General features: G+C 36.0%; 1 protein-coding gene across 2 annotated transcripts in view; it reads right to left on the bottom strand.

The window, feature by feature from the left end:
* Window positions 1-9,518: 9,518 nt before the first annotated feature.
* Window positions 9,519-27,335, bottom strand: part of PGAP1 (post-GPI attachment to proteins inositol deacylase 1) — a 94,420-nt gene continuing 76,603 nt past the window's right edge. For both annotated transcript variants that reach the window (XM_060622765.3, XM_060622766.3), the window contains one exon: window positions 9,519-27,197. In XM_060622765.3, coding sequence (XP_060478748.1) covers window positions 27,059-27,197 — 139 coding nt within the window. In that variant the 3' untranslated portion in view covers window positions 9,519-27,058. The remainder of the gene's footprint in view (window positions 27,198-27,335) is intronic.

The raw sequence follows: 27,335 nt of genomic DNA, 5'->3' as shown, positions 1-27,335 counted from the left end.
GAAAGAGGATCTCTTTTGCGTTGTTGGTGGGAATGCAAGCTGGTGCAGCCACTCTGGAAAACAGTATGGAGTTTCCTCAAAGAACTAAAAATAGAACTCCCCTAGGACCCAGCAATTGCACTAGTAGGCATTTATCCAAGGGATACAGGTGTGCTGTTTCGAAGGGACACATGCACCCCCATGTTTATAGCAGCACTATCAACAATAGCCAAAGTATGGAAAGAGCCCAAACGTCCATCGATGGATGAATGGATAAAGAAGATGTGGTATATATATACAATGGGGTATTACTCAGCAACCAAAAAGAATGAAATCTTGCCATTTGCAACTACGTGGATGGAACTGGAGGGTATTATGCTAAGTGAAATTAGGCAGAGAAAGACAAATGTCATATGACTTCACTCATATGAGGACTTTAGGAGACAAAACAGATGAACATAAGGGAAGGGAAATAAAAAATAATATAAAAACAGGGAGGGGGACAAAACATAGAGACTCATAAATATGGAGAACAAATTGAGGGTTGCTGGAGGGGTTGTGGGAGGGGGGATGGGCTAAATGGGTAAGGGTCACTAAGGAATCTACTCCTGAAATCATCGTTGCACTATATGTTAACTAATTTGGATGTAAATTAAAAAAAAAAAATTAAAAGAAAAGAAAAAAAAGAGCCCATCAAAAAAACCCTAGTGTTTTAAATTCTTTTAATTGTTTATTAATTTTAAATTTGTTCTATTTTTATAGCTATTGAAAGTTTATTTACTTTGAGAGAGAGCATGGGCAGGGAAGGGGCAGAGAGAGAGGGAGAGAGAGAATCCCAAGGAGACTCGGGGCTGTTGGCGCCGAGCCTGATGGGGGGCTCAATCTCATGAAGCATGTCATCATGACCTGAGCTGAAATCAAGAGTTGGATGCTTAACCAACTGAGCCACCCAGGTGCCCCTAAATCTCTGCTTTAAGAGCAGAATGTATTATTGATTAAGCTAATGATGACATTTTCTCCAGAATGTATTAGCATAGCACTAAGTAGATATTTTGCAAGTATTTGTTCAATGAATTCAGTTGGGAGAGGAGAAAAAACCCTGGGTAGTTTAAAGAAGAAAAAAGACCTTCCTCTGTTTGTAACATGTTACTGCTGTTTTTACTTCTTCTTCCTTTTTTTTTTTTTTTCCAATAAGCTATTTATTTATTTTGAGAGAGAAAGAGAGAGTTAGAGAGAGGGACGTTAGGTTCCCAAACTATTAGTTTCAGGTCTAAATGATCCCATTTGGACTCGTCAATAAACAGGGCATTTATTAAAGTTGGCAGTTGGAATATTCTAGGCAAAAGACTCTTCCACACCCAGAGGCATCTGAATGCAGACCTTTACTGGCATTTCTCTATCAGAAATTGAGGAGAAAATAGCGTACTCAGCACAGGGCTACACACATAAAAGAAACACAATAAACATGTGCTGAATAAATTGTAAACTTAGATTATAAATTCAACGTGACAGGAAGGGTAAGGAAAGGATGCTAAACAAAGAGGATATTGCAGGAGGCACGGGAGGTTTTAAGATGATCTCTGTTGGACTATACAACCCTTTCAAGTCCTTCTGGTCTCTAATAGGTAGAAAAAGACAGAGCTGACATAGCTCTTTAGCTGTATAATGAACAGGGACAAGAATTTAATCTCCTTTTTCTTTTCCCCACTCTGAATCAGGGAAAGGGAAAATTATTGTCTATTGACTGCTTCCTCACTAATGATGAGAACTTCAAAGATAGTGAAAAGGTTGCTCATGTGATTAATAGAGTAAACCAGGCAGCTTCTGCTCATAGCAATCATGACTATTTTTTCTGGCAGTGGGCAGATTTCAGTTTGAAGGAAGACCAAAGAGAAGAGGGGAGAAGAAGCACAGGCCTCTTGCCAGACACAGAACAGAAGCGAAGAAGCATGCTCAGGTGAGGCACGGTGCCCATGCTGTATGGGACAAGAAAGCCTCACCTCTCATCCTAGAGGCCTGTGAGATCGTTTCCAGATCCTGTGAGACCTTGGAGAGGTGTGGGAAGGCCCAGAAACCAATGAAATTGGACTCCTTCCCTCCTCCATTCAGATAGGGGTGACAAAATTAGTTTTTTAAAATCCGTGACATTCTCCACACTCCAACACCTCCACAATACGATTAACCCTTTGTCTCGTTCTGGCATTAGTGACATTGTATAAAATATCTCTGATTCTATCAAGTTGATCTTCAGAATTCTCTAGTCATTTACCATGCAGAAATCTCTTTAATTCTTTGCTATCCTCTGCTTTGTTTTTAAATGCTTTTAGAATGTCAAAGGGGTGGGGTGTCTGGGTGTCTCAGTCAGTTAAGTATCTGACTTCAGCTCAGGTCACGATCTCGCAGTTGATGAGTTCGAGCCCTGTGTCAGGCTCTCTGCTGACAGCTCAGAGCCTGGAGCCTGCTTCAGATTCTGTGTCTCCCTCTCTCTCTGCCCCTCCCCTGCTTGCACTCTGCTTGTCTCTCTCTTTCTCAAAGATTAAAAAAAAATGTTAAATGCATATGTTTAAGAAGACAAAAAATCTTCCTCTGTTTGAAATAAGTTACAGTTGTTTTTACTTCCTTTTTTTTTAAGTTTATTTATTTTGAGAGAGCACAAGAGCACAAGTATGTCAGCGCAGAGCCCAGCTCGGGGCTCAAACTTGCAAACAATGAGATATGACCTGAGCTGAAATCAAGAGCCAGACGCTTAACGAACAGCCACCTAAGCACCCCTGCTTTTATCTCTGAAAGACCAGAGTATGAGCCAATTCTAGGAGCCTGGATCAATAAAGGAAGGGGACAAAGGCCAAATGGGGTGGCAATCCTTCCTTAAGAGCATTCCTCTTGCTGCCTGGCCTCAGGAACTCTGCTTTCATCAGGTGTTTCTTGTCACCTGCTGGGGCTTCAGCAGCAGCCTTCCCTTCTGCCATGGTCCCTCCTCTGGCCATCTTCCTCCCTGGCACCAGCCTTCCTGAGAAACAAATGCTAGTCACAAAGGGCCAGCCAGCACATACTTTTCAATCCTACCCTAAGTTCAAGCTACTTCTCCTTTAAGATGAAGGAATGGAGGCAACAAAAGGTAAAAATCATGATAATGATGCTTGATCTGAAGCCAACTTGGAGAAACAGCAGGAAAGCAGATATCTAGATTCACACAGTGCCTGTGATATAAACCAAATTCTCTCAATCTGGATTTCCCTGTCATTCCAGGCCAGTATCTCCAAGGTCATAATAAAGGAGTAAAGGAATTTTCCTAAAATATAGAAAGCTAAACAATTCCTTAGGACTTTGCAAATAGCTTTTCTGTAGTCAGTCTGCTTTTGCAGCAGAGAGTCTGAAGTTGCTGGCAGTATCTTTGGCTTTGCAACTGACCCTGGAGCAGAGGCAACAGAAAAACAAGGTCACACTGATAAGTAAAAGCTTACAAGATCACAGCCGCCTTTAGTGGCTTCTTGATGCTCATAAGATAAACTCTAAGCTTTTGACCATTATGCAAAGGCCCTCAATATATCCCAATCCTACCATTCCAGCCATGTGATCTTTCCAGGGAACATCATCCATGCTTCTATTTCAGTGCCTTTGAACTTGGCTTTTGGTTCTGCTTGGAATGCCTTCTCTAAACCCTTGCATACCCTCAGAACTTATCCCTGACCTTAAAGATTCACCTCAAATGTTACTTCTTCTCAGAAAAAGAAACCACTTAGTCACTTCAACAGCTCTTACTTTGTTGAATTAGAATGAATAGATTTGCTTCCACATGTTTTACTGTTCCCAAGGCTAAGCTCCTTGAAGGAGGCACCAAGTCTTTTTTATCATAGCTTCTTCAGTCTTTATCACTGGCATAATGCCTGATATACAGTAGGCAAACATATCACAGATATTTATGGAATTAATAATTCTTTAGGTAAAACTGAAGCTTAGCTTATTATAATGTTCTTTTGAAATTGAAGCTTTGTTACATTTCTATTTGTATTGTTAATCTAAAGTGTATAACTTGTCATATTTTAATGAAAAGAGAAGAGATAACTATAGCTGACCAATAGATATTTATTGATTTGACTTGAATATTCAAAGGACCAGTAAAGTATAACTTAATATTCAACCTACCTGTTGCAAAAAAAAAAAAAGGAAATATTGTTCTGGAGTTGAGACCACAATCCAAGCATGCATGCAACCACCAGAAGCTCAAAGAAGAAAGTAACTGATTCTTCCCTACAGTCTCCAGAGGAAGACTCCTCCGGAGGTGGAGGGCCTCCTCCAGGGCCTCCAGAGGTGTAGCCCTGTCCACACCTTGATTTTGGTTCACTGATACTGATTTCAGACTTCTTGCCTCCAGAACTGTGACAGCATAAATTTTTGTTGTTTTAGGCTACCTACGTCTAGCAGTCTGTGGCAGTAGCCACGGGAAAACTAATACAAGAGGTGTTAGGATGTCGGGCCAATCATGAAGGAGGAAGACCCAATAACTCACTATAACTGTGTTAGCTTCTCCTGAATACATTGAACATGGACAGACATAGAAGTTGGATCTAAATTCTTTATTCCCTTTTGAGAAAGGTGGAGCTTCTTGTCATCCAATTCACAATACAAAATAGATTTGGATTGAAAGGTCTATCAGGAACCTGAGTTTTATGTGAATAAAACTAGATGTTGTGGGTTGTTTTTTTTTTTGTTTGTTTTTTTTGGTTTTTTTTTGATACAGAAGGAATGAAAATAAGGATCCATCTTAGACCATTAAATTAGATAAGACCCTATCCATGAGTCACATGATTTTGTAATGGACCACATATTTTAACCCATTAATAAAATTAGGTAAGTATTTGGAAGAAAAGCCATTCTTAAAATATTACCTAAATTTCCAGGCATATATTTCACATGATAAAGAGAGTAGTTTCAGAGAAGGGAAAAATAGAGGACAATTTAGATGAGCATATCTTTGGATGTTTTGGGGCATAATGGGCAAATGATTCTCTTCTTGGTGCTATTCATCAATTGTGAGCTCTGAAATAGAACCAGTGAACTGTTGTTCTATTTTTTAAAAATCAACAAACTCTCTTCCCTCCAAAAAAAACCCCAAACAGCTCCCCACCCCCCAAATGTTTAGTTCCTAGTATTCTGGGAGCTTTTTATTAGTACTCTAGATGCATAAGATATCATCCAGTTATTTTAAGCAAAATTGAATAGCAAAACTTTTCCTCCTCCCTTCAAACGTGCATTCATTGGGTAAGTCTGGCCCTGAGATAATCTACCCGAAATCTTGGCATCAGAGATGATTTCACCTTAATCCTCCCACAGTAATGTGCTCCCAAGTGGCAGTGAGGACATTCTAAGTTTCTGCTAAAATATTTCCTGATGACTTTAAAAAAAATTCCACTTGTAAAAATTGGGTTATTTGAGGTTCTATGATAGAGTTACATAAGTATTTTACATATTCTGAGAACAATCCCATTATCAGAAGTATGTTTCTCTGTCTGTGGTTTGCCTGTATATTTTCTTTCTTTTTCTGCTTCTTTTTTAAAGTTTATTTTTATTTATTTTGAGAGAGAGATAGAGAGCGAGCAGGGAGGGGAGGGACAGAGAGAGAGGGAGACACAATCCTAAGCAGGCTCCACACTGTCAGCACAGAGCCTGATACGGGGTTCGAACTCACCAACTGTGAGACCATGACCCAAGCCGAAATCAAGAGTCAGACACTTAACTGACTGAATCATCCAGGTGGTTCAGTATATTTTCTTAATGATATCTTTTGATGAGAAGACTTTAATTGTGATGAAGTATAATTTGCCAAATTTTAAATCATGTTGCTTTCTTTACTGTCTAAGCACCTTTGCTTTCTATCATGTCACAAACTATTCTTATATTTTCTTCTAGAAGCTTTTAAGTTTAGTTTTTACATTTATATTTATGATTCACCTCAGATTACTTTTGTGTGTGATGTGAGGAAGGATCCACATTTATTTTTTCCTCCCAGGTAACTGTCCATTTATTCTAGCACTATATGTTGAAAAGACTCTTTCCCCCCATTAGTGTTTTGGCACCTTCGCCAAAATCAATTGACAATAAAAATGTTCTGTTCCACTGTTGTATTCATCCTCTCCCCGACACCAAACTGCCTTGATTTGTGTAGATTTACAGTAAGTCTTGAAATCAAGTAGTGTGATTCTTTTTTAAAATTGTGGTGACTATTCAAAATTGTTTTTCCTTATAAATTTTAGAATCAGCTTGTAGATTAAAAAAAAAAAGCCTGCTGGTATTTTGATTGAGAATGCATTTAATCTACATATCATTTTGGAGGAAAATGACATCTTAAAAATAGCAAGTCTTCCAATCATTGAATACTATATTTCTCTTTATATTAGTGTTTTAAATTTTTCTCTAAGCAATATTTTGTAGCTGTTGGTGTAGAGGTCTCATACATATTTTAATTTATTCCTCTGTATCTTATTTTTGTGATATATAAATGGCATTTTATTAAAATTATTTTATAATTGCTTGATCCTTTTTTTTTTTTAAGATTTTATTTTTTTTAAGTAATCTCTACACCCAACATGGGGCTTGAACTCACAACTCTGAGATCAAGAGTCACATGCTCTATTGACTGAGCCAGCCAGGTATCCCCAATGCTTTTAATGTATACAAATTTTTTTTTTTTTGTATATTGATTGACCTTGTATTCTGTGGTCTTGCTATATTAAGTTATTAGTCTTAGTAGTCCATTTGTACATTCCTGAGAACTTTTTATATATTGCTGGATTTGATTTGCTAGCATTTTGTTGAGGATGCTCACATCCATCTTAAAAAGGAATGCTGGTCGGTAATTTCTGTGTCATGCTTTGCTTTTAGGCTACAGTTGCCTCATAAAATGATTTGGAAAGTGGCATCTTCTCTTTCACTTTCTGCAAGAGCTGTACAACATTGGTGTTACTCAAAGTTCAATAGAATTGAAAGTTCAATATAATTTACCACTGAAATAATCTAGTCCTGGAGTATTCTTTGTGGGAAGTTTTAATTTCTTTAGTCAGGCTTATTAATATGCAACTTACATATTATTCTTAATAAACAGTTCCCTGAATTTTAACAAATGCTTATAGTTATGTAACCATCATCACAATCAAGATTTAGAACATCTCCCTCACTTCCTCAAATCCCCTCAAGCCCTTTTGGAGTCCCTGTAAGTTTTAATTTCTTTAGTCAGGCTTATTAATATGCAACTTACATATTATTCTTAATGAACAGTTCCCTGAATTTTAACAAATGCTTATAGTTTTGTAACCATCATCACAATCAAGATTTAGAACATCTCCCTCACTTCCTCAAATTCCCTCAAGCCCTTTTGGAGTCCCTGTAACCACTCATCTGCTTTGTTTGTAGTTTTCCTTTTTACTGACTGTCATAAAAGTAGAATCATCCAGTATGGGATCTTTCACTTACCATAATGTGTTTGACATTCGTCAATATTATTTCATGTATCAGCTGTTCACTTTCCCGTTTTTTGTGGGGGTGAAGTAATGGTCCATTTTAATGGGTGTGCCACAATTTTTCTACCCATGTCCCAGGTGACAGATAACCTTGCTTGCTTCCCATCTGGGGAAATTATTAACAAAGCTGGTATAAATATCTACTTACAGGTCTTCATATGGACATAGGTTTTCATTTCTTTTGAGCAAATATAGGAATGGTATTTCTGGTTCATATGGTAAATGCATGTTTAACTTTATCAGAAATTGCCAAACTTTGTACAAAATGACATAACATTTTGCATTCCCACCAGCAGTGCGTAAGAATTCTAGCTATTTCAAATCCTCACTAGCACTTGGTATTGCCAGTTTTTGAAACTTTCTATTTTAGGTATTGTAGTTATCATTTGCATTTACTCCATGACTATGTTGAGCATCTTTTCTTTCTTTAATTTTTATTTTTTATTTTATGTATTTTTTTTAGAAAGGGGGGACAGGCAGAGGGAGAGAGAGAGACTCTTAGGCAAGCTCCACACCCAGTGCAAAGCCTGACATGGAGCTAGATCCCACAAATCTTGAGATTATGACCTGAGCCAAAATCAAGAGTTGGACAATTAACCGAATGAGCCACCCAGGTGCCCCATCTTTTCATGTGTTTACTTTGCCATCCATATATCTTCTCTGTGAGATCTACTTACGTATTTTGCTAATTTTACAAGACCAATGCTCTGACCCCTGAGTGATGCAGTCTTGTATTTTGTTAATTATAAATTGGTTTATTTTCTTATTGCTATACTTTGAGAGTTCCTTATACATTTTGGATGCGAGTTGTTTATCAGGTATGTGTTTGTTTTCTTCACACTTGTGAATTATCTTCTCATTTTCTTAACATGATATTTTGAAGAACAGAAGTTGTTATTTTTGGTGAAGTCCAATTTATCAAGTTTTTCTTTATGCTTTGGGCTTTTAAAATATTTTTAAATTTCTATTTTAACTTCTCCACTAGCATCTTAGCTGTACCTATTTGGATTATTATTTCAGTGGTTGCTTTTGGGATTAAAATGTATAATCTTACACATATGGATAACCACAGATAATAATCCATTAGAATTAGCTAGGGTAATTGATAAAAGAAAAACTGTTTTCAATTATTTCTATTTTTTTAAAACTAAATTTATTTTTTTAAGTTTTTATTTAAATCCCACTTAATAAACAGTGTTGTATGTTTCAGGTGTACAATATAGTGATTCATCACTTCTATACAACACTCAGTGATCATCACAAGGCCACTCCTTAATCCCCATCACCTATTTCACCCATCTCCCCACCCAATTCTCCTCTGGTAACTGTCAGTTTTTTTCCAGTTAAGAGTCTGTTTTGTGGTTTGCCTCTCGCGCTCTCTTTTTCCCTTTTGCTCGTTTGTTTCTTAAATTCCACATAAGCAAAAAGACAGTATTTGCCTTTCTCTGGCTGACTTACTTCACATAGCATAATGCACTCTAGCTCCAAACATGTTGCAAATGGCAAGATTTCATTTTTTCATGGCTGAGTAATATTCCATTGTGTATATATACCTAAATAAATTACTCAGAAATAAATTTAAAAAATAACTTCTGAGTTTTTCTAAATATATTAATCTACTAGTGAATATAATATTTAGACCATAATTATTTTTTATTATATTAAACGCCAACATATACAAAGGTAAAGAGAATAGAATAATGCAAACCCATGTTACTTATCACTCAGCTTCAACACTTATCAACACATAGGCAATTTGTTATGAACATAATTGTTTTTTATTAAATTAGGTTTTTGAGGTATCTTGGGTCATTGTTACTATTGTTTATTAAAAAACATTGAGCAGGGGTGCCTGGGTGGCTCAGCTGGTTAAGCGACCAACTTTGGCTCAGGTCATGATCTCACAGTCCGTAAATTCAAGCCCCACATCAGGCTCTGTGCTGACAGCGCAGAGCCTGGAGCCTGCTTCAGATTCTGTGTCTCCCTCTCTCTCTGCCCCTCCCCCACTCATGCTCTGTCTCTCTCTGTCTCAGAAATAAACATTAAAAAAAAACTTAAAAAAATATTGAGCAAATTTCCACGATGTGAAATATGCATTGCTAAGTGTGGGAATACAAAGAGGTGGCATATGGAATGAGATAAAATTCCTGCCTTCTAGGATCAGACAATCTACTTGGAGAAATACTATGGTGTGGTAGAAAGGGTTTCAGAACCAAATTTAACATGCTCAAAACTGAGCTCTGCCATTCCCTGGCAAATTATCTCATCACTCTGCACCTCAATTTCCTCATTCGTTTAGTAATCTTACTTTGCAGCTGTCATAAAAATTAGAAATGATACATATAAAGTTGGGAGCACAGCACCTGACATGTAGACATGTCAAATAAATGTCACTATCAAGAGCTGCACAGAAAAAGCACACAACACCTAATGTGATGACTCTCACAGGGTATGGAACTATGACAGTAAGAGCTGGAAGTAGGGACAAGTAGATTAGTTCTGACTGTAGCAGTTGATGATTTTTGTGAAGAAAAATTTGACAACAGAGTTGTGGGAAGGTATAAAATTTTTTTAGTGTTTATTTTTGAGAGAGAGAGAGCACGAGCAGGGGAGGGGCAGAGAGAGGGAGACACAGAATCCGAAGCAGGCTCCAGGCTCTGTAGCACAGAGCCTGACATGGGGCTTGAACTCATGAATTGCAAAATCATGACCTGAGCCAAAGTCTGGCACTTCACTGACTGAGCCACCCAGGGGCCCCGTGGGAAGGAAGTTCTTAAGCAAAGGCAGAAAAGTAGCAAAAGGCAGCAGATACTTAAAGAAGATACAGTAGCCCACTTTGCTTGTGTGGCAGATCCTACTTGTTGCTTCCTTTTATCCCTTTTGCTACGGACTGAATTGTGTTCCCCCGAAATTCATATGTTGAATCCCTAATCTCCAATACGCCAGCACATTGATTTTGGACTTTCCAGACTCCATAACTTGTTTTAGGCACCCAGTCTGTGGTATTCAGTCATCGTAGCCAAACAGACTAACACATCTTTCTTCTTAGACGTATTTGTTTGGGGAGGCAACATAGCCAACTTAAAACTTGTTTCCAGTCTCCCTTGTATTCCTTAGTGGCCATGTGATATCATTCTGGCCAGTGAGCTGTAGACAGAAGCCTCTGAGGTGGAAAAGGGATGAGAGAGAGAGAATCTTTTATAAATAAAAGCAGAGCTCCTTTTGTTCTTTTCCCCTCCTTCCTCTTCAAATGGAAATATCATGTAGCCACCATTTTGTCAAGAAAGCCACACATTAAGGATGGAGAACTGATGGGCTACAAGGAGCTTTAGCTCTTGATGACTTCAGGGAGACTTATCCTCAACTTTCTACTTGAAGCAACTGTTTGTCAGATTTTCTGTTTCTTGCAAACTAATCCTAACTCAAACAGTTTGTGTGGGGAGGAGATGGGTGTCTGGAAAATGGTAGAAGGACTGGAAATGTAGATTGGTCAAGCGGTCAAAAGAAGGAGTTTGTACTGTATCTTAAAGAACATAGCGGGAAGAATAAAAGGTTTTACACAAGAGTGATAATACTAATTTGCTGTTTAATAAAAGATGAATGGCAAAATAACATGCAGGTTAGAAGTAAAGTGTATGAGACAAGGAGAGAGATCATTTATGAACCTGCTGTAAAATGTGGAATGCTGGTAATGACAGTCGGAACGACAGTGGGAGCCACAAAGGAGTGTACCAATATAAGGGTGACCCTAAAGTGGTGGATTGATTAGGGCTTAATAACTGATTGCACGTGGTAAGCAACGGAGAAATTATTGCACATAGTAAACAAGAAATCAAAATAAGTGGGTTTTCAATTTGTGTAAATGGGGAAGATTTAACAGAAATTTGGAAACTAAAGAGTTGCTAATTAGGGAGGGAAAGAAGTTGTAAGGCTAAATTTCAACAGTGAGTTGAAACGGATTTGTTTAGTTTAGAGAAGCTAGAGATTGGAGAACTAGGAAGAAATCACTGATCATTTCTCTAGCACCCACTAGGTGTCAGGTACATTTGACTATTATCTCACTTAGTCCTCATGCCAGGTTTGTAAAATATTACTAGCCATAATTTAGGGATGAATATTTAGTCTCAGGGAGGCTAAATATACTGCCATTGACTCAGAGTTACTTAGATATGGAGTTGAGGGGGAAAGTGTCTGACTTGGTGAATCATCCATCAAAAAAATAATGTCAGACTCACAGAGTTAGAGGAAATCTTTAAGGAAAAGTATAGGAAGAGTAACAAAGAAGGCTGGGGAAGGCACTTGGGTGGCTCAAACAGTTCAGTGTCCGATTCTTGGTTTTGGCTTAGGTCATGATCTTAACAGGTGTGAGATTGAGCCCAGAATCAGGTTCCACATTGGGCACGAAGCCTGCTTGGGATTCTCTCTCTCCCTCTCTCTCTGACCCCTCCCCTTCACTTGCGCTCTCTTTCTCTCAAAATAAATCGGTAAACTTAAAAAAAGAAAAAAAGGCTGGGGTAAGATCATTGGAAACTTTTGTCTCTAAGGCAAGAGGAATCACTAGTAAGGTCAGGAAAGATTCTGAGAGTAGGAAGTGAGGATTAATATGCATTGCACGTCTTCAGTGGAAAGAACTCTTTCTTAGATAGACAATCTGCTTTGAATTCTATGATGGGTAAATGGTTTCCTCTGATACTAGATCCTTTCCTGTAATGTGGGGATAATCATCTTCCCTCTAAGGGAATGAAATGAGAAGCTAAATGTGAATGTGTCTGGCATGGATTCTGGTACAACAGGTACTCAATGAGTATCTGCTAAATTATAGGTGACAAAGCAGTCTGTAACAAACCCCACAATACAGTGTGGAATGTTTTTAGTAAAAAAAAAAATCACTTATTTCCTTTAATTTTCCTATAATTTCTTCTCTTTTAAAGTTCAATTACATCATATATTTCTGATTAAGGATTCCAGTTAGTTGTATTCTGGCACCTGAAGAACTTACTGCCTTATAGTCTCACTGGGACAATGGGCTTCTTTCTTTAAAAAGTTAATTTAAAACTGTATGGTACTGGAACAAGATGAAGAAAGAACAAAATGGCAATTCAAAAAATCCACTCTCCACTCCCTCCCTTGTAGTTATGGTACCTAAGATCTTGTAGATAATGAAAATTAAGATAGGCCGCTGGCTGGCAGCATCTTACATTTTAATTGTTAGTGGTTCTTCGCATCATGTGAGTCTGGCAAGGTCCCAGGTTAAACGTAACACAAAGAGAAGCTTGCCTACCACATTTAATTCGTTGCTAACCCCTAAAAAGTCCACCACTTTATGATCATCCTACACTGGTGCACTCTCCTTTCTGGCTACTACCCCAGTTTAGACCACTATTAGTAGCATTCCAGAAGTTTTTAACTTTAATATTTTTTATTATGTAATTTCTACATCCAACGTGGGGCTTCAGCTCACGACCCCAATATCAAGAGCCGTATGCTCTACCCACTGAGCCAGCCAGGTGCCCCACTAGCATTCCAAATTTTATAGTGGCCTCATAAACGATCTCCCTCTCCTTGCCTCATCCATTTCCCTTCTATCCTGCATACTATATTTACCATGAATCTTTTTTTAAAAATAAAGATTCTTATAAGCTTCAGTATTAGAAGACCTCCTCAATGCTGGCTCCACCAGTTTCCTTCCTGCCTACTGTACCCAACAGAGCACCACTGGAGGATTATATGTCATGACACTTAAGTTGTCCTACTCAATTCATCTGGACATTAAGTGTGCCTAAAAGTAATGCCAGGAGTGAGTGAGGCATTATTTCCATACCCCGCTAAGACTATTAAGGCAACAATGCTTCATGAATATTTCCATGTTTCAACATAATTTGGCTTCCTGAGCAAAAGAAACAGACAGGCTATAAAGATAATGTCTCCTTTCCCCAGAAATATCTACTCTTCAGTGCTCCATTTCTCCTTGCCTCCTGTTTGGTACAGCCACATGTTTACATTTTATGGGGAGATAAAACCTGAAGCAATTTGTTTACATTCCAGAATTGTAAAACATTTGGAAGCAAAGACTTTTCTTCTCTCAGGAGGGGAAAGGAGGCAGTGTGTAGCTTATATAAACTTCCAGATTCCTAATTTCAGGGTTCATCTCCCTGGTTCAAAACAAAACAAAACAAAAAACAAAACAAAACAAAACAAAAAAACCCTTTTGCACATACAGAGTTAACCTGGCTCTCCTCACATTGCCCTGAAGGAGAAAGAATGGGGCAAGGGGAACCAATGTGTATACTGCTTTAAGTAAGAATAGTCTGTTCCTGATCCAGAAATCTCATTTTTGCTTTCATGAGAACATAAATATAGATATTAAAACTTACCAAAGACAACCTCAAAGGGTTACGAAATATATTCTAAACTAAGTTTCTCCAAAGGGGGTTGTGTGCATTAAGTGGTGTGCAAGACAACCCAGTGAAATGTGAGAGGAAAACCAAATTCATTTTCAGGTTTTTAATCTAACAGATTAATATAGGGACATTTTATACAAGGATTGCTAACAATGGCTTCACAAACTTTATCAGAGCAAATTATAGAAAGCGTGTGGGATATGTGCTGGGAGAAGACGAGGAATTCTACAGCACGGGTGAAAGTGACAGGGCACATTACTAGTTGTTTAATTTCTTCATTCACTTCAAACATTTTATAACATTGCAGTATATGTGAGCCAGTTAAAGGATTCATGGATTATGTTATTAAATACTTATCATGGTATCTGCTTTTAACTATCACAAATAAGGAGCTTAAAAACACTCCTTATAAGAGATTACTACTTACAACAAAAAGTTGAAGATGATACTAGAATGTGAACACAAACCAACAAAAGAAAATATCAGTGCTAACATTTCTACCCTCTTATCAGGCTTATTAGGAATTAAAACCAATAATAAGACTTGACAAAAAGTTACTCCTTTCTACAAAAGACACCATACAGTCAAGACAATCTTGAGAAAGAATAAAGCTGGAGTTATCACATGCCTGGATTTCAAACTCTACTATAAAGCTATAGTAATCAAAACAGTATGGTACTGGCACAAAAACAGACATGATAGATTAATGAACAGAATACAAAGCCCCCAAATAAACCCATGCTTATATGGTTAATCTATGACAAAGAGGGCAAGAACATACGATGGGGAAAACCAGACAGCTCCACGCAAAAGAATGAAATCTGACCACTTTCTTATACCACATACAATAATAAGCTCAAATGAATTGAAGACTTAAATGTGAGATCTGAAACCATGAAATTCCTTGAAGAAAATAGAGTAGTAAACTCTCCGACATCAGTCTTAAAAATATTTTCTTGGATTTGTCTCCTCAGGCAAGGACCACAAAGACAAAAATAAACAAATGGAACTACCTTTTGCACAGTGAAGTAAAGTATCAACAAAATGAAAAGGCAACCTACTGAATGGGAGGAGATGCTTGTAAATGACATATTCAATAAGGAGTTAACATCCAAAATATTTAAAGACCTCATACAACTCAGTATCAAAAAACAATCCAACTAAGAAGTGGGAAGTGGACCTGAATAGACATTTTTTCCAAAGAAGACATACAGATTGCCAACAGGTACATAAAGATGGTCAATACCACTAACCATCAGGAAAATGTAAATTAAAACCACAATGAGATATCACCTCATACCTGTCAGACTGGTTATTATCAAAAGACAAGAAGTAAGTATTGGTAAGGATATGGAGTAAATGGAACCTTTCTGCATTTTTGGTAGGAATGCAAATTGGTTCATTCATTATATAAGATAGTATGGAGATTCCTAAAAAAAAAATTAAAAATAGAACTGCCATATGATCCAGCAATTCCACTTCTAGATATTAAAAAAAAAAACCCACTAATTTGAAAAAAAGTATGCACCCCTATGTTCATTACTTACAATAGCCAGGATATGGAAGCAGCCTAAATGTACATTGATAGATGAATGCATAAAGGAGATGTGATATATACACATATGCATATTTGAGAATATTAGCCATAAAAAAGAATGGTATCTTGCTATTTGTGACAATATGGATGGAACTGAAGGATATCATGTTAAATAAGTCAGAAAAAGACAAACGCACATACACACAAGGGAATATTACTCAGCCATAAAAAGAATGAAATCTTGCCATTTGTGACAACATGGAAGGACCTAGAGGGCATTATGTTGAATAAAGTAAGTCAGAGAAAGCCAAATACCCTATGATTTCATTTATATATGGAATCTAAAAACAAACAAACACACACACAAAAAACCCAAAAACCCAAATGAACAAAACAGAAAGAGATTCATATACAGAGAACAAACTGATGGTTGCCAGTGGGGAGAGGGGTGGGAGGATGGCCGAAATAGGTGAAGATTAAGAGATATAACCTTACTGTTATAAAATAAGACACAAGGATGTAATATACAACACAGTGGATATAGTCAATAATATTGTAAAAAATTTGTATGGTGACAAATGGTAATTAGACTTACTGTGGTGACCATTTCATAATGCACAGAAGTATTAAATCATGACCTTGTACACCTGATACTAATATCATGTACAACAAAAAATTACTTTTCATTTAAAATTATCAAGGTTTAGGAGCACTTGGGTGGCTCAGCTGGTTAAACGTCCGGCTTAGACTCAGGTCATGGTCTTGTAGTTCATGGGTTCGATCCCTGCATCGGGCTCTTTGTTGAAGTGTGGGGCTTAGAGCCTGCCTCGGATTCTGTCTCCTTCTCTCTCTGCCCCTCCTCCTGCTCGCCCTCTGTCTCTCTCTCTCAAAAATAAATTAAAAAATTAAAAAATTACTTTAATCAAGGTTTGAAAAAATCAACTTATATTGACTGTTGCCATGAATATATTTTCTGCCTTGAGATATTAGCTATTGATATTATAAATCTTTAAGTAGCAATACATTAAAAAATGTCATTCTAAATTTTCTATTTACATATTAGTATAGTAGTATTTTGGCGGGGGAAGTTCAAAAATTTTTAATATCAGTGTTTAATCAAAGTTTGGAGATCATTGTCTAAAACAACCACATTTCCTTTTACAGTACTCTGTGGATCTGTGATTTATAACTAATTTTTTTTATTAATTCCACTTAAATATTTGTTAGAACAAAGATTTTTTTAAAGTGTTTATTTATTTTGAGAGCGAGCATGTGTGCAGGAGGGAGGGGCAAAGAGAGGGGGAGAGAGAATTCTGAGCAGGCTCTGCACAGCCCAATGTGGGTCTCAATCTCACCAACTGTGAGATCACGACCTGAGCCAAAATCAAGAGTCCAATGCCCAACCAGCTGAGCCACTCAGGTGCCCCAGTTACAACAAAGATTTTTAAATGCAGTGAATGCTACACATTCCTATTTTAAAATTCAATTAGATTGTATAGTTTTTTTTTCTAAAAGGCGTAAACCAAGTTTCTTTCTTTTCAAACGTATGTTTGTTTATTTATTTTGAAAGAGAGAGAGAAAGAGAGTGAGCATGTGAGCACAGGAGGGGCAGAAAGAGGAGAGAGAGCCTGGAGCCTGCTTTGGATTCTGTCTCCCTCTCTCTGCCCCTCCCCCACGCACTCTCTCAAGAATGAATAAACAAACAAAAAGAACTATGGGGCATCTGGGTGGCTCAGTCTGTTGAATGTCTGACTTCGGCTCAGGTCATGGTCTCCTGGTTCATGAGTTCAAGCCCTGCCTCAGGCTCTGTGCAGACAGCTTGGAGCCTGGAGCCTTTTTTGGATTCTGTGTCTCCCTCTCTTCTCTGCCCCTCCCCTGCTCATACACTGTCTCTCTCTCAAAAATGAACATTGAACTTATTTATTTACATTTATTTATTGTTGAGAGACAGAGCATGAGCAAGGGAGGAGCAGAGAGAGAAGGAGACAGAATCTGAAGCAGGCTTCAGGCTCTGAGCTGTCAGCAGAGCCAGACGCAGGGCTGGAATCCATGAATCACGAGATCATGACCTGACCCAAACTCAGACACTTAACCGACTGAGCCACCCAGGTGCCCCTGAACTTTTCTTTTTAAATAAAAAAAAGAACTATGGAATCAAATATTACTTAAGTATAGCAATTATGAAAAAGACTTTTGTTCCTTGATATGCATGCTAGGCAGACTTCTAAAATGGCCCCAAGATTCTCATCTATTAGTGCACCCGTCTTCTATCATCCATGCCCCTTGAGTGTGGATGGAACTTGTTGAGTATGATGGGAATAGGAGTATGTTATCTTATGTGGCAAATGGGATTCTGCAGATGTAAGGTTGGTCTCTAGTGAATCAAAAGGGAAATTACCGCAATGGATCTGAGCTACTCACATGAGCCCTCTCCATCTGGGTCTAAAGGTCAGAGAGAAAGTTGAAGACACTCAAAATGTTAAAGTAATTCTACTCATCTTGAAGGTGCAAATTGCCATTTTGTGAAGGGCCACATAGCAGGCAGACTGGGGAGCTCAGAAAACAGCACTCTGTCAACAGCCAGCAAAAAAAGAGGAACCTTAGCCCTAACAACCTGAATATACCAGATAGGATAACTTGGATAGTCCCAGCTGATACCATGGTTTCAGAAGTTTGATTCTGAGCAGAAAACCCAGGTAGTCTGTACTCAGACTTCTGACCTAGATAATTGTGTGCAAACAGGTGTTGTTGAAAGCCATTAAATTTTTCACTGCTATGCAGCAGTGAAAGGGAGTGAAGATGAAGTGGTTATTCAAAAAAGGGAGAAAAACTAGTGGGAATGATTTATGAAGCTTTCATTTTGTATACTCCAGTGGCCTCTACATTTGGTGGTTTAAAGATAATCCTTTAAAGGCCCAAGGGAAACTATTAAAACTTCTAGCTGTATATTTTTCATTTTTAAAAATTTACTTTTCAGGGTTTATTTAGTAATAACATATACAACGTTAATACGTGCAGATGATTTGTAAATGTTGATATATGCAGAGATGCTGATTATAAGAGTTTAGAAAACACTCTTCTCATCAGAGGGAGAGTGTACCACTTGTCCCTCAAAAGATGTCCTGCCTCATTTTTAACTCCTCTCATCCATTCTTAGTGAAGTTTAAGTCTATACTAAACTCTCAAATTATGTAGTGTCTCTTTTGGCATCTTATAATCCTAAGGACAGTCTTTCTAGATGCTTCTAGGAGCCCTAGCAAGTTAATTTTATTGACTAGAGCAAAGTTTAAGAATTACTATTTGGAACACAAAACAGAACCCCAGGTTTCTTCCCTATAGATCAAATTTAGTAGTGTTAGGGTGACCTGGGAATCTGTTTACAAACTGTTTAGATCATTCTCATTTTCATGTAATTTGAGAAAATGGTCACTTAAGAACATATATCAAGTTAGCATAAGAAAAGCTGAAAGCATGATCTTTGTGAGAAACCTGTATTTGGGAGAGATTGTAACTGTTCAATTCCTTAAAAATGGAACATGAACCATGAGATGTCCATACAAATGCTACAAAATACCAACTTGGGAAATCTTAGAATTTATCTGGCTTCCAATATTTACCTGTAATGTGTCATTATGTGCCATGCATAGGCCTTCAAATTTCTGAAATCCAGATGTGCTGTAAAGAAGTAATCTTGAAGGATTTTCTCCTGAGATGGTATTGTGGAGTATGTGAACTGGCAAACAATCTCTGCACCACATGCCCTTGTTCACCAAATTTATTGTTGAACATTCAAAACACCAGATTATGACAGATTTAAAAAGAAAGCACCAAAAATTGCTACACATTAATACCTGAGGAAAGACTGAAGGCAAATATTCATTAAACTCCACACCATAATGCCAAAACACACATGAAAACATACACAACACTCTACAGAGTATAATAAATAGCACTTTTTGTGAATTACAACCAGTTAAATGTAATAATGTTACTTATTATCATTTAAAAAATACACACAAAATCACATTTGTGTATTTCATACACCATATATTATACAAAGCACTGGAGAAGATCAGGCATGCTTAAAAGGAAAAATCTGCAAGGTAACAATCATTTTCCAGTATATGCCATAGGACAAATTCCTTTGCACTAAGTATTGTTACTATACACTGCATTTTCTGGACAAAAGTATCAATTTGCAAATAAAATATTACTGAGTCTATCTCAGTATAATACATAGTTTGTCCTTTATAAATTTTTAACTATACTATAAACACAGATGCAGGTTGACAGCCATGTATTTTATTACATTTCCTTGGCAAACTACTTTCACCTCAATTTTACCATGTTCTAAGGAAAGACATGTTTTCTTTCTACCTATTTTTAGAGAATCCTAGATTTTTGTCTCTGGGTGCAGGTAGTGAAGGCGAAATGGGAAGAAGAAATGTGTTGAGTTTACATTCAAAATTGAAACTGAAAAATACACAACAAATTCTGAGTACACAGAGATGGGGGTATCTTTTAGCAGAGACCATGATATCCTCTGAATGGAATAATTTGTCTTAATAGAAATTATTTTAAATTATTTTAAATAAGCACAGTAAAAATTCAAGTTTTTACATTAAAAAATAAAAACAAAAACAACTAGAGCCAGTTCTTTCTTGAGATCTTAAAAATAATTATTAGGAAGGAAAAAGAAAAAGAGAAAAGGGGGAAAATAATATTTAAAAATATACTGCATGAATCTGAGTTTAAGTACTAAAAAATTGTTATTGGGTAAACTAACTCTAATATTCAAGTATGAGCCTCAATAATCTGAGGAAAAATAAGTACAGGTCTTCATGTCTTTGATAGATTATTCATTAAAAAGACAAAGAAATATACTTGAAGATTAATTTTTCCATGTGTAAATAAATACAAAACAGAAGTGCCACCACATTTTCCTAAAATAAATTTATTTTCAGAAACTTTAGCCAAGCTTACTTTCTACACCTATGAAATGTAAGTCAATTTTAATTCAAAATGAGAACTCTGGAAATTAAAGGTTTCTAGAGCAAAACAGGAAATGCTAGTCAACTTTAACAATTTTACTTAACCAACTTCAAAGAAAAAAATTTGGTGCCAGGTTGAGAAGATGACCCATAATAAAATATAGTTATAAAACTGCAGGGCATCCTTTCATCATTTTAAGGCACAGTCTGTTTTATCCCAAACAACTAAAAGTTCAAGGTCACAGTGATAATACGCATCCAGTTTTGGTCTATTTTCTCGTGGGTACGTTGCTACATTTATGTAAGCATGTATGTAAGCAAGTTAGTCACATAAGTTTAAGAAACTGTAATACAACTACTTCAAAATAATACGTTTAAAGTCATTTATATATTTTTAAAAATATAAATACACAATACAATTTCATAAATTATATACACTAAAAATTGAAAGTTTTTTCCCCCTCTATAGTGGAGGAAGAGTTTATTTCTACCAATATTCCAACAAACACATATTTAATTCTGTAGACAGCATAGTTATATTAAAATACAGGTATTTCCTACTTAGGATAAAATTATTTAACACAGAGGAAAAATTCATTCCAAAAAACAACGTTAACTGAAATTTTAGGTCTTGTACATCATCTTTTTACTAATATCCAGTCACTACCAGATAATTGGATAAACTGTCACCACAGTCAAACATTTTAATATTTGGTTTTCTCTTGCCTCTTTACTTCCAAGGCTACTTTTGCAAACTGCATCAGCATTACTGGGCAGAGAAACAATAAATGATTAAATCAATTACATGATTCAATGGGAAAAACTATAATATGAAGGAATGAAATTCCTTTTGAGAATTTCCAGAGGGAAGAAATTAAAGAATTCGAATCAGATAAAAATGTTTTTGAGTCTATCATTTTTCTACTTTTCTCTCATGAATATAACACCCATCAATGTTAACACTTCAGCATTAACACCATTGATTGTTTATATTTTCTGTTAAAATGTGTGTTTTGAAATGTTTATCTCATTGGACTAAGTTAGGATCTAGTAGATAATTTTCCCCTTTGAAACATGTGATTTAAAAAGGGAATGGAAATACACAGAAGACAAAACAAATTTCACAGTAAACACTGTTACATAAATAAGAGACACCTGTACCAAAAAATGATCTGTACAACAAAACTTGAAGTTTTACAACACAGAATGAATCTGTGATAAATAAAGCAAGATTACTTCAAATGCTTACTTCAATTAATTAATAAAAGATCATTACTGGGTAAAATAACTTTTAAACCCACTAAAACCAGAGAACATTATCCCAGAAATCAGATAAAATAGAATATACTATGGCACATTACATGTTTTCAAAGAAATATTAGAGTATGGAATGTAAGTTTTGAAGATTTACATATTTAATATAAGTCCTAGATGTAAAATACTGAAAATAATATTTCTGCTTTAACCCCAATATGTTAAGAAAAATTCATTGGCACAAATATCTGGAGGTATTTTACAGTTTCATTTAGCCTTTGGTGGCAAAGCATGTTTTGCTAACCATACGAATATAGTTATATTTTTCAATGTAGTGTTTTACGCTCAAAAAAATTCAAATGTGTTTTTTCCTGTAAAAGGGATGTAAAAAGTCCAATATGAAACAAGTACAACATGAAATACAAAATATGCCTATAATTTAGGCTTTTGAATAGTTGATAGTTCTATGCTTTGTCTATAAATCTTTTACTAGTGCTAGTAATATTACTACTATACAAATACTAAAAGCAAAAATAACATTAAAAAATAGCACATGAACTTTACAAAAATGGCTAATTTTTAGACTTCCTAAATTAAGATTAAATTCAAATATGCAAACAAATTTACACTAACTGTTTTTTACGAGTGTTCAAAGTTACAAGGTACAGAATCATTACAGAATAATTCTGACTCATACATATCAAGTTCTATACAAAATCGTCAGAAATTGGTTACTTGGCATTTCAAACCATACTCATTTTTGACAGCATAACATGCCAAAACAAACACTTTTAGGAAGTCCTGTACTTGACTCAGAATCTTCAACTACAGACAATGTAATCAAGATGTACGTTAGAATATCATCTAACTTTTGAAAGACATTATTGATTCAGGTATACTGTTACGTTTATACTATTAATATAACAAGTTAGTCTATTCTCACTATTTCCAAACTTCATTCTGTTCTAAAACTGTTATTAATATACAAAATCCAGTCTTCTATATTCATAATATAACTTATCACAAAATTGTGAATTCTTGAGCATTTACAGTACACATATTCAGATTTGGATTACTGGCCTGACTTTTCTTTCCTATCATCATTATTAAACGTAAAGGACACAAATAGCCTCCCAGACTTCCTATTTCCTCAGGCTGTTGAAACTTACTGTGAAAAAATGCATGAGTAATATGTAAAAAAAGAAGTCCATTACAGACTTGGTAATGTTGTCTCCTCTGTTCAACAAGAGTGAGATGAAATTTCAGCTCCCAATCATCTGTTTTATAAAAGTACCTTCTACATTTACGTTGGGAGGCAAGGAAGCTTTCTGTCAGGGTCTAATTTAGTAATATAAAGATATCCTTTTTTTTTTTTTAAAGATTTTATTTTTAAGTAATCTCCACACCCAATGTGGGGCTCAAACTCACAACGCTGAGATCAAGAGTTGCACGCTCCACTATCTGAGACCGCGAGGTGCCCTGCATAACACAAAGATACTTTTATTACTTCCTGGAAGTGTGTCATGCTCTCCAAATACTTCCCCCTGAAAAACTGCACAAGGTATCTAGTTTCCTATGATAGTAACACTGAAAAAAAAATGATGAAAAATAATCAACAGATGCCTCATCATAAAAAGTTGCAACACACTAAAAATTTTTTTCCCAACTGATTTTAATAATAGGTTACTAAAATTGCAAATGCAGCAATGTAAAGTTTTGCACTAAACCTCCTAATAAGCAAGCTGTTACACTCAGACCTAATGCCCAAGATGAAAATACAGGTGAAATTAATCATCCTGGGATTCAGGAATCAATTCCTCCCATTTTCCCTACAGCTTTCTAGAACTAAACTGAAAATCAGTTTTATCTCCTTTTATTTCCCCTGGCCACTAGTGTAAGAGGTGCTAATGAGCAGTGAGGTGATATAAATATACTGTGTTATGAATGACAAGTCTGAAGCATTAAGAAAAGTGTAGAACTAGAGAATGAACAAATTAGATAATCTGTCTTTATTAAGTGTGTGTGTGTGTGTGTGTGTGTGTGTGTGTGTGTGTGTGGTGGAAACGTGTACCATCTATACGAGTGATAGGAAAATCAACAAACAAATTTACTAGGCCTAGTATATAGCTCTTTATCTTTCTCTACTGTATAATCATGTAGATTGTAGTGTAGTTCAATCAAGAAAAGGTATTCATTATATACATGTGAATTTATCTGACCGAAATATGAAAAAAAAATTAATGACTAATCAATACATGATCTATATATACTGAAGAGACTCAAAATCAATGTGAACGAGGCACACATGGTTTTTGAGGACCACTGTTCTAAATATTTTCATTCTGGTGACAACCAAGAAGAGTTAGCAGAACCTGTTTAATTTCTGGCAAAAGATCCAGAAAAAAGAGGTTAATGTTTTCTACTGTATTATCAGTTCCAAGTTATAATAGTAGTAACTCCAACTGAGGCTTTAGAAACACTGAAATTACTCAGTATTTTTACTGTTCGGTCTATATGTTTGATGCAGTTACCAATGATAGGGTCCAAGAGTAATTTTTATAAGCACAAAACTTACTCAAAACTCAAATTCTAAATAAAAATGTTATAGGGGCACCTGGGTGGCTCAGTCGGTTGAGCGTCTGACTTCAGCTCAGGTCACGATCTCACGGACCGTGAGTTTGAGCCCCGCGTCGGGCTCTGGGCTGATGGCTCAGAGCCTGGAGCCTGCTTCCAGTTCTGTGTCTCCCTCTCTCTCTGCCCCTCCCCCGTTCATGCTCTGTCTCTCTCTGTCTCAAAAATAAATAAACGTTAAAAAAAAATAAATAAATAAAAATGTTATAGTACTAGAGCTGAGAAGTTTGCTAAATTGGACACACTGTAACTGCCAATAAACAATTTCATTTTTAGTAAAAGTGCTAATAAAGCTGTGCTGTTTTACTAGCTAATAAAATAAGCTGCAAGCATGATAGAAGCAATGTATAATTGAGAGGCAAAAGGACCTTCATTTTCTCAAGTGACAGAAACATCAATTTCCCTAATTTTCAGACAGAGCCTACCTTCTCATCTCTGGTAGTTATTTGGGTTTAAAGTGCATCAGGATTTGATAAAGACTCTGTCAAAATGTGTGTGTGTGTGTGTGTGCGCGCGCATGCATGTGTGTATCTGTATATATATGTACCCATAATGGCTAAAGACCCAACCTGTTGTTTATAAAATGTTTAATTAGAATCCTTTTTATAGCCCTAAAATGAAATATTCTGTTGGAATAAATAAGACTTTAGGACTTGATAACTACACTTACGTGGAAATTGTCTAGTGAGATATAATATGCCTAGTCTGCTGCTTTAAAAAGCTAATCTCCTACTCACAAATGAGAAATTTAAGCTTGTTATATTTTAGTCATGAATGGTCCTGACTGAACAAGAAGACTTTATATCATATAAACACCATGGTTATGGCTGTCAATAGAAGATCCAAATTAATGAATTTTCTAAAGTTCTTTCTGTATATAAACATGTTTAAATTCAGAAATAAATGACACAATTAACCTATAACTTGAAATACATCAGTGAAAAAAACAAAGATACAATGTACATAAACTTATGGGTATATGAACAGAAAAACATAGGCAGATGTGTCCTTATTTAAATATACATGTGGTATGCCATGGGACATCTTTCCTTTCAGGTACTGAACAAACAAGCATTTTGCATTTTATCCCTTTGCTACCTCTCTCAAATCAACAAGAACCTGAAATATTTGCCATGTCTTACTATGAGATTATCACTTCCCTTCAATGATCTTCGTAAGTGAAAATATAAATACTGAACAACAGGCATGAGGCTGGGAGAAACAACGGAATCAAACAAATTTACAAACCCTCACAGACGACACTGAAACCCTCAAATGATGCCAAAACAGCAAGGACCTGAGGAATAACTGAGAAGAGAAGTGAGGTAACCCTCCACAGGCAGTAACAGCTAAGAGACTGTAATGGAATCCAGATGCAATAGCCGATAAAAAGAATCTGGTACTCTAGGACATTCCTGGGTACTAACAGAGACACAAGTTCACAGGTACTGCTGGGAGTTAAGGGCTTTACTTAAAAAGGTTTTGGGTTATGTAGAGCATATGCATCTAAAGGAAAGGCTCCATGAGCCAAGTACACCTCAGCCTGAGTTTATTCTATCTTAAGGCAAAATACTTAGCTCTATTATCTACTCTTTTGTAGTTAAAAGTGAGCCGAAGTATGAAATGAAAGAAATATTACTTTCTTTTCTGTGAAACAGTAATCATCTTGGCAAATTAAGATTCCATTGTTAAAACTAGTGGCTAAAACCTCCAATCTATTTAAGTATATTGTTTATACATTACGCTATTAATGGAGTAGTGGTTATTCCATTAATAGTATAATTTTATTTATCAAATGTGGTACAGCACTTAATCGTGCTTTTTCTCTACAGTAGACAAAACTTGTGCAAACCTGGAGTTTTTTCTGACCACTGGAATTTAGTTATGTTAACAATCCACCATGATCTGAGGCACTTTTGGCAACCATGGGGTCAATGAATTAAATAAAATGGCATATGCTGGACAACTGTACTGCTCCAATGCTAGTAAGTAAATATTTGGGAGGATTCTCTTTAAATTTAACAACAGATTTCTTTAATAGTCTCCTGATGTTTACCAAGAGTACAAAATAAGATCTGCATTTGAAAAGCAGCAAGAAAATTTCATTGAATTTTGAGTTTAAATTATGTTAATTAATCTTGCATTGGTTACCAAGAAAACATGTCTCCTTAAAATTAAAAGTTGTATTTTCATAGATGTAAGAAAACAAAAGATATGCCTTGATCACTGTGGCTGCCAAAAACTGACCAAAGACTTTTGTGGTTATCTCATTTTTGGGAAACCAAACAGTTGTGAATTTCATCAGTCTTTTAAGACTGATTTCTCAATATGCATACTGTAGCAAATACAAAGCAATCTACTTTTCAGAAGAAAGTTTGATGAAATGAGCAGAATGCTTGAGTTGAGATTACAAGCAATGCTACATTTACTCAATGTTTAGAAGATCCCCAGTATGGCCAATCAACCAGAATAGCTGTTATGCAGAGAAGTCCTCAAAAACAGTGGCCACCATATCCTTTTACTAATTTTTCAAAAAATGACTAGTACTTAGATGCCATACCACAAAACTAAACCATGCTTCAACGATTTTCCTCAAGCATTATAAAACTAATTTCCTATTTTCAATATTGTAAAAATAGACCTATCTTCTCCAAAGGATCTTGTCATCCACATTCATGGATGTGTGCATTCCCTCTTAACACTGACTCTAATGATATAAATTATTTTTATCATTCCTTAAATCCAGTCTTACATAAAGTTACATAACGCATGGAGTAAAAGAGGAATAAAAACAAAGCATGGAACCCTGTATAAGTGTGCTGACCCAAAAGCAATTACACCAACAGCCAGAGGAAGTGGAAATTGTGAAGTAGTCTTCAACAATTTACTGTAAAGAGACAGAGAAATATATATTATGCAAACTACATTGTAGGCAAAACCAGAATATGCTGATATTTTATACAGTTCTGAGAAAGTATTCTAAATGGTGTTAGATGGAGTAATTTTTCATATAATGAATTTAACC

Source organism: Panthera onca, chromosome C1 (genome assembly GCF_046562875.1).
Source record: "Panthera onca isolate mPanOnc1 chromosome C1, mPanOnc1 haplotype 2, whole genome shotgun sequence".
NCBI classification, from domain to species: Eukaryota; Metazoa; Chordata; class Mammalia; order Carnivora; family Felidae; genus Panthera; species Panthera onca.
The sequence above is the reverse complement of the archived record's forward strand: the minus strand, read 5'-3'. Positions and strand labels throughout refer to the sequence as shown.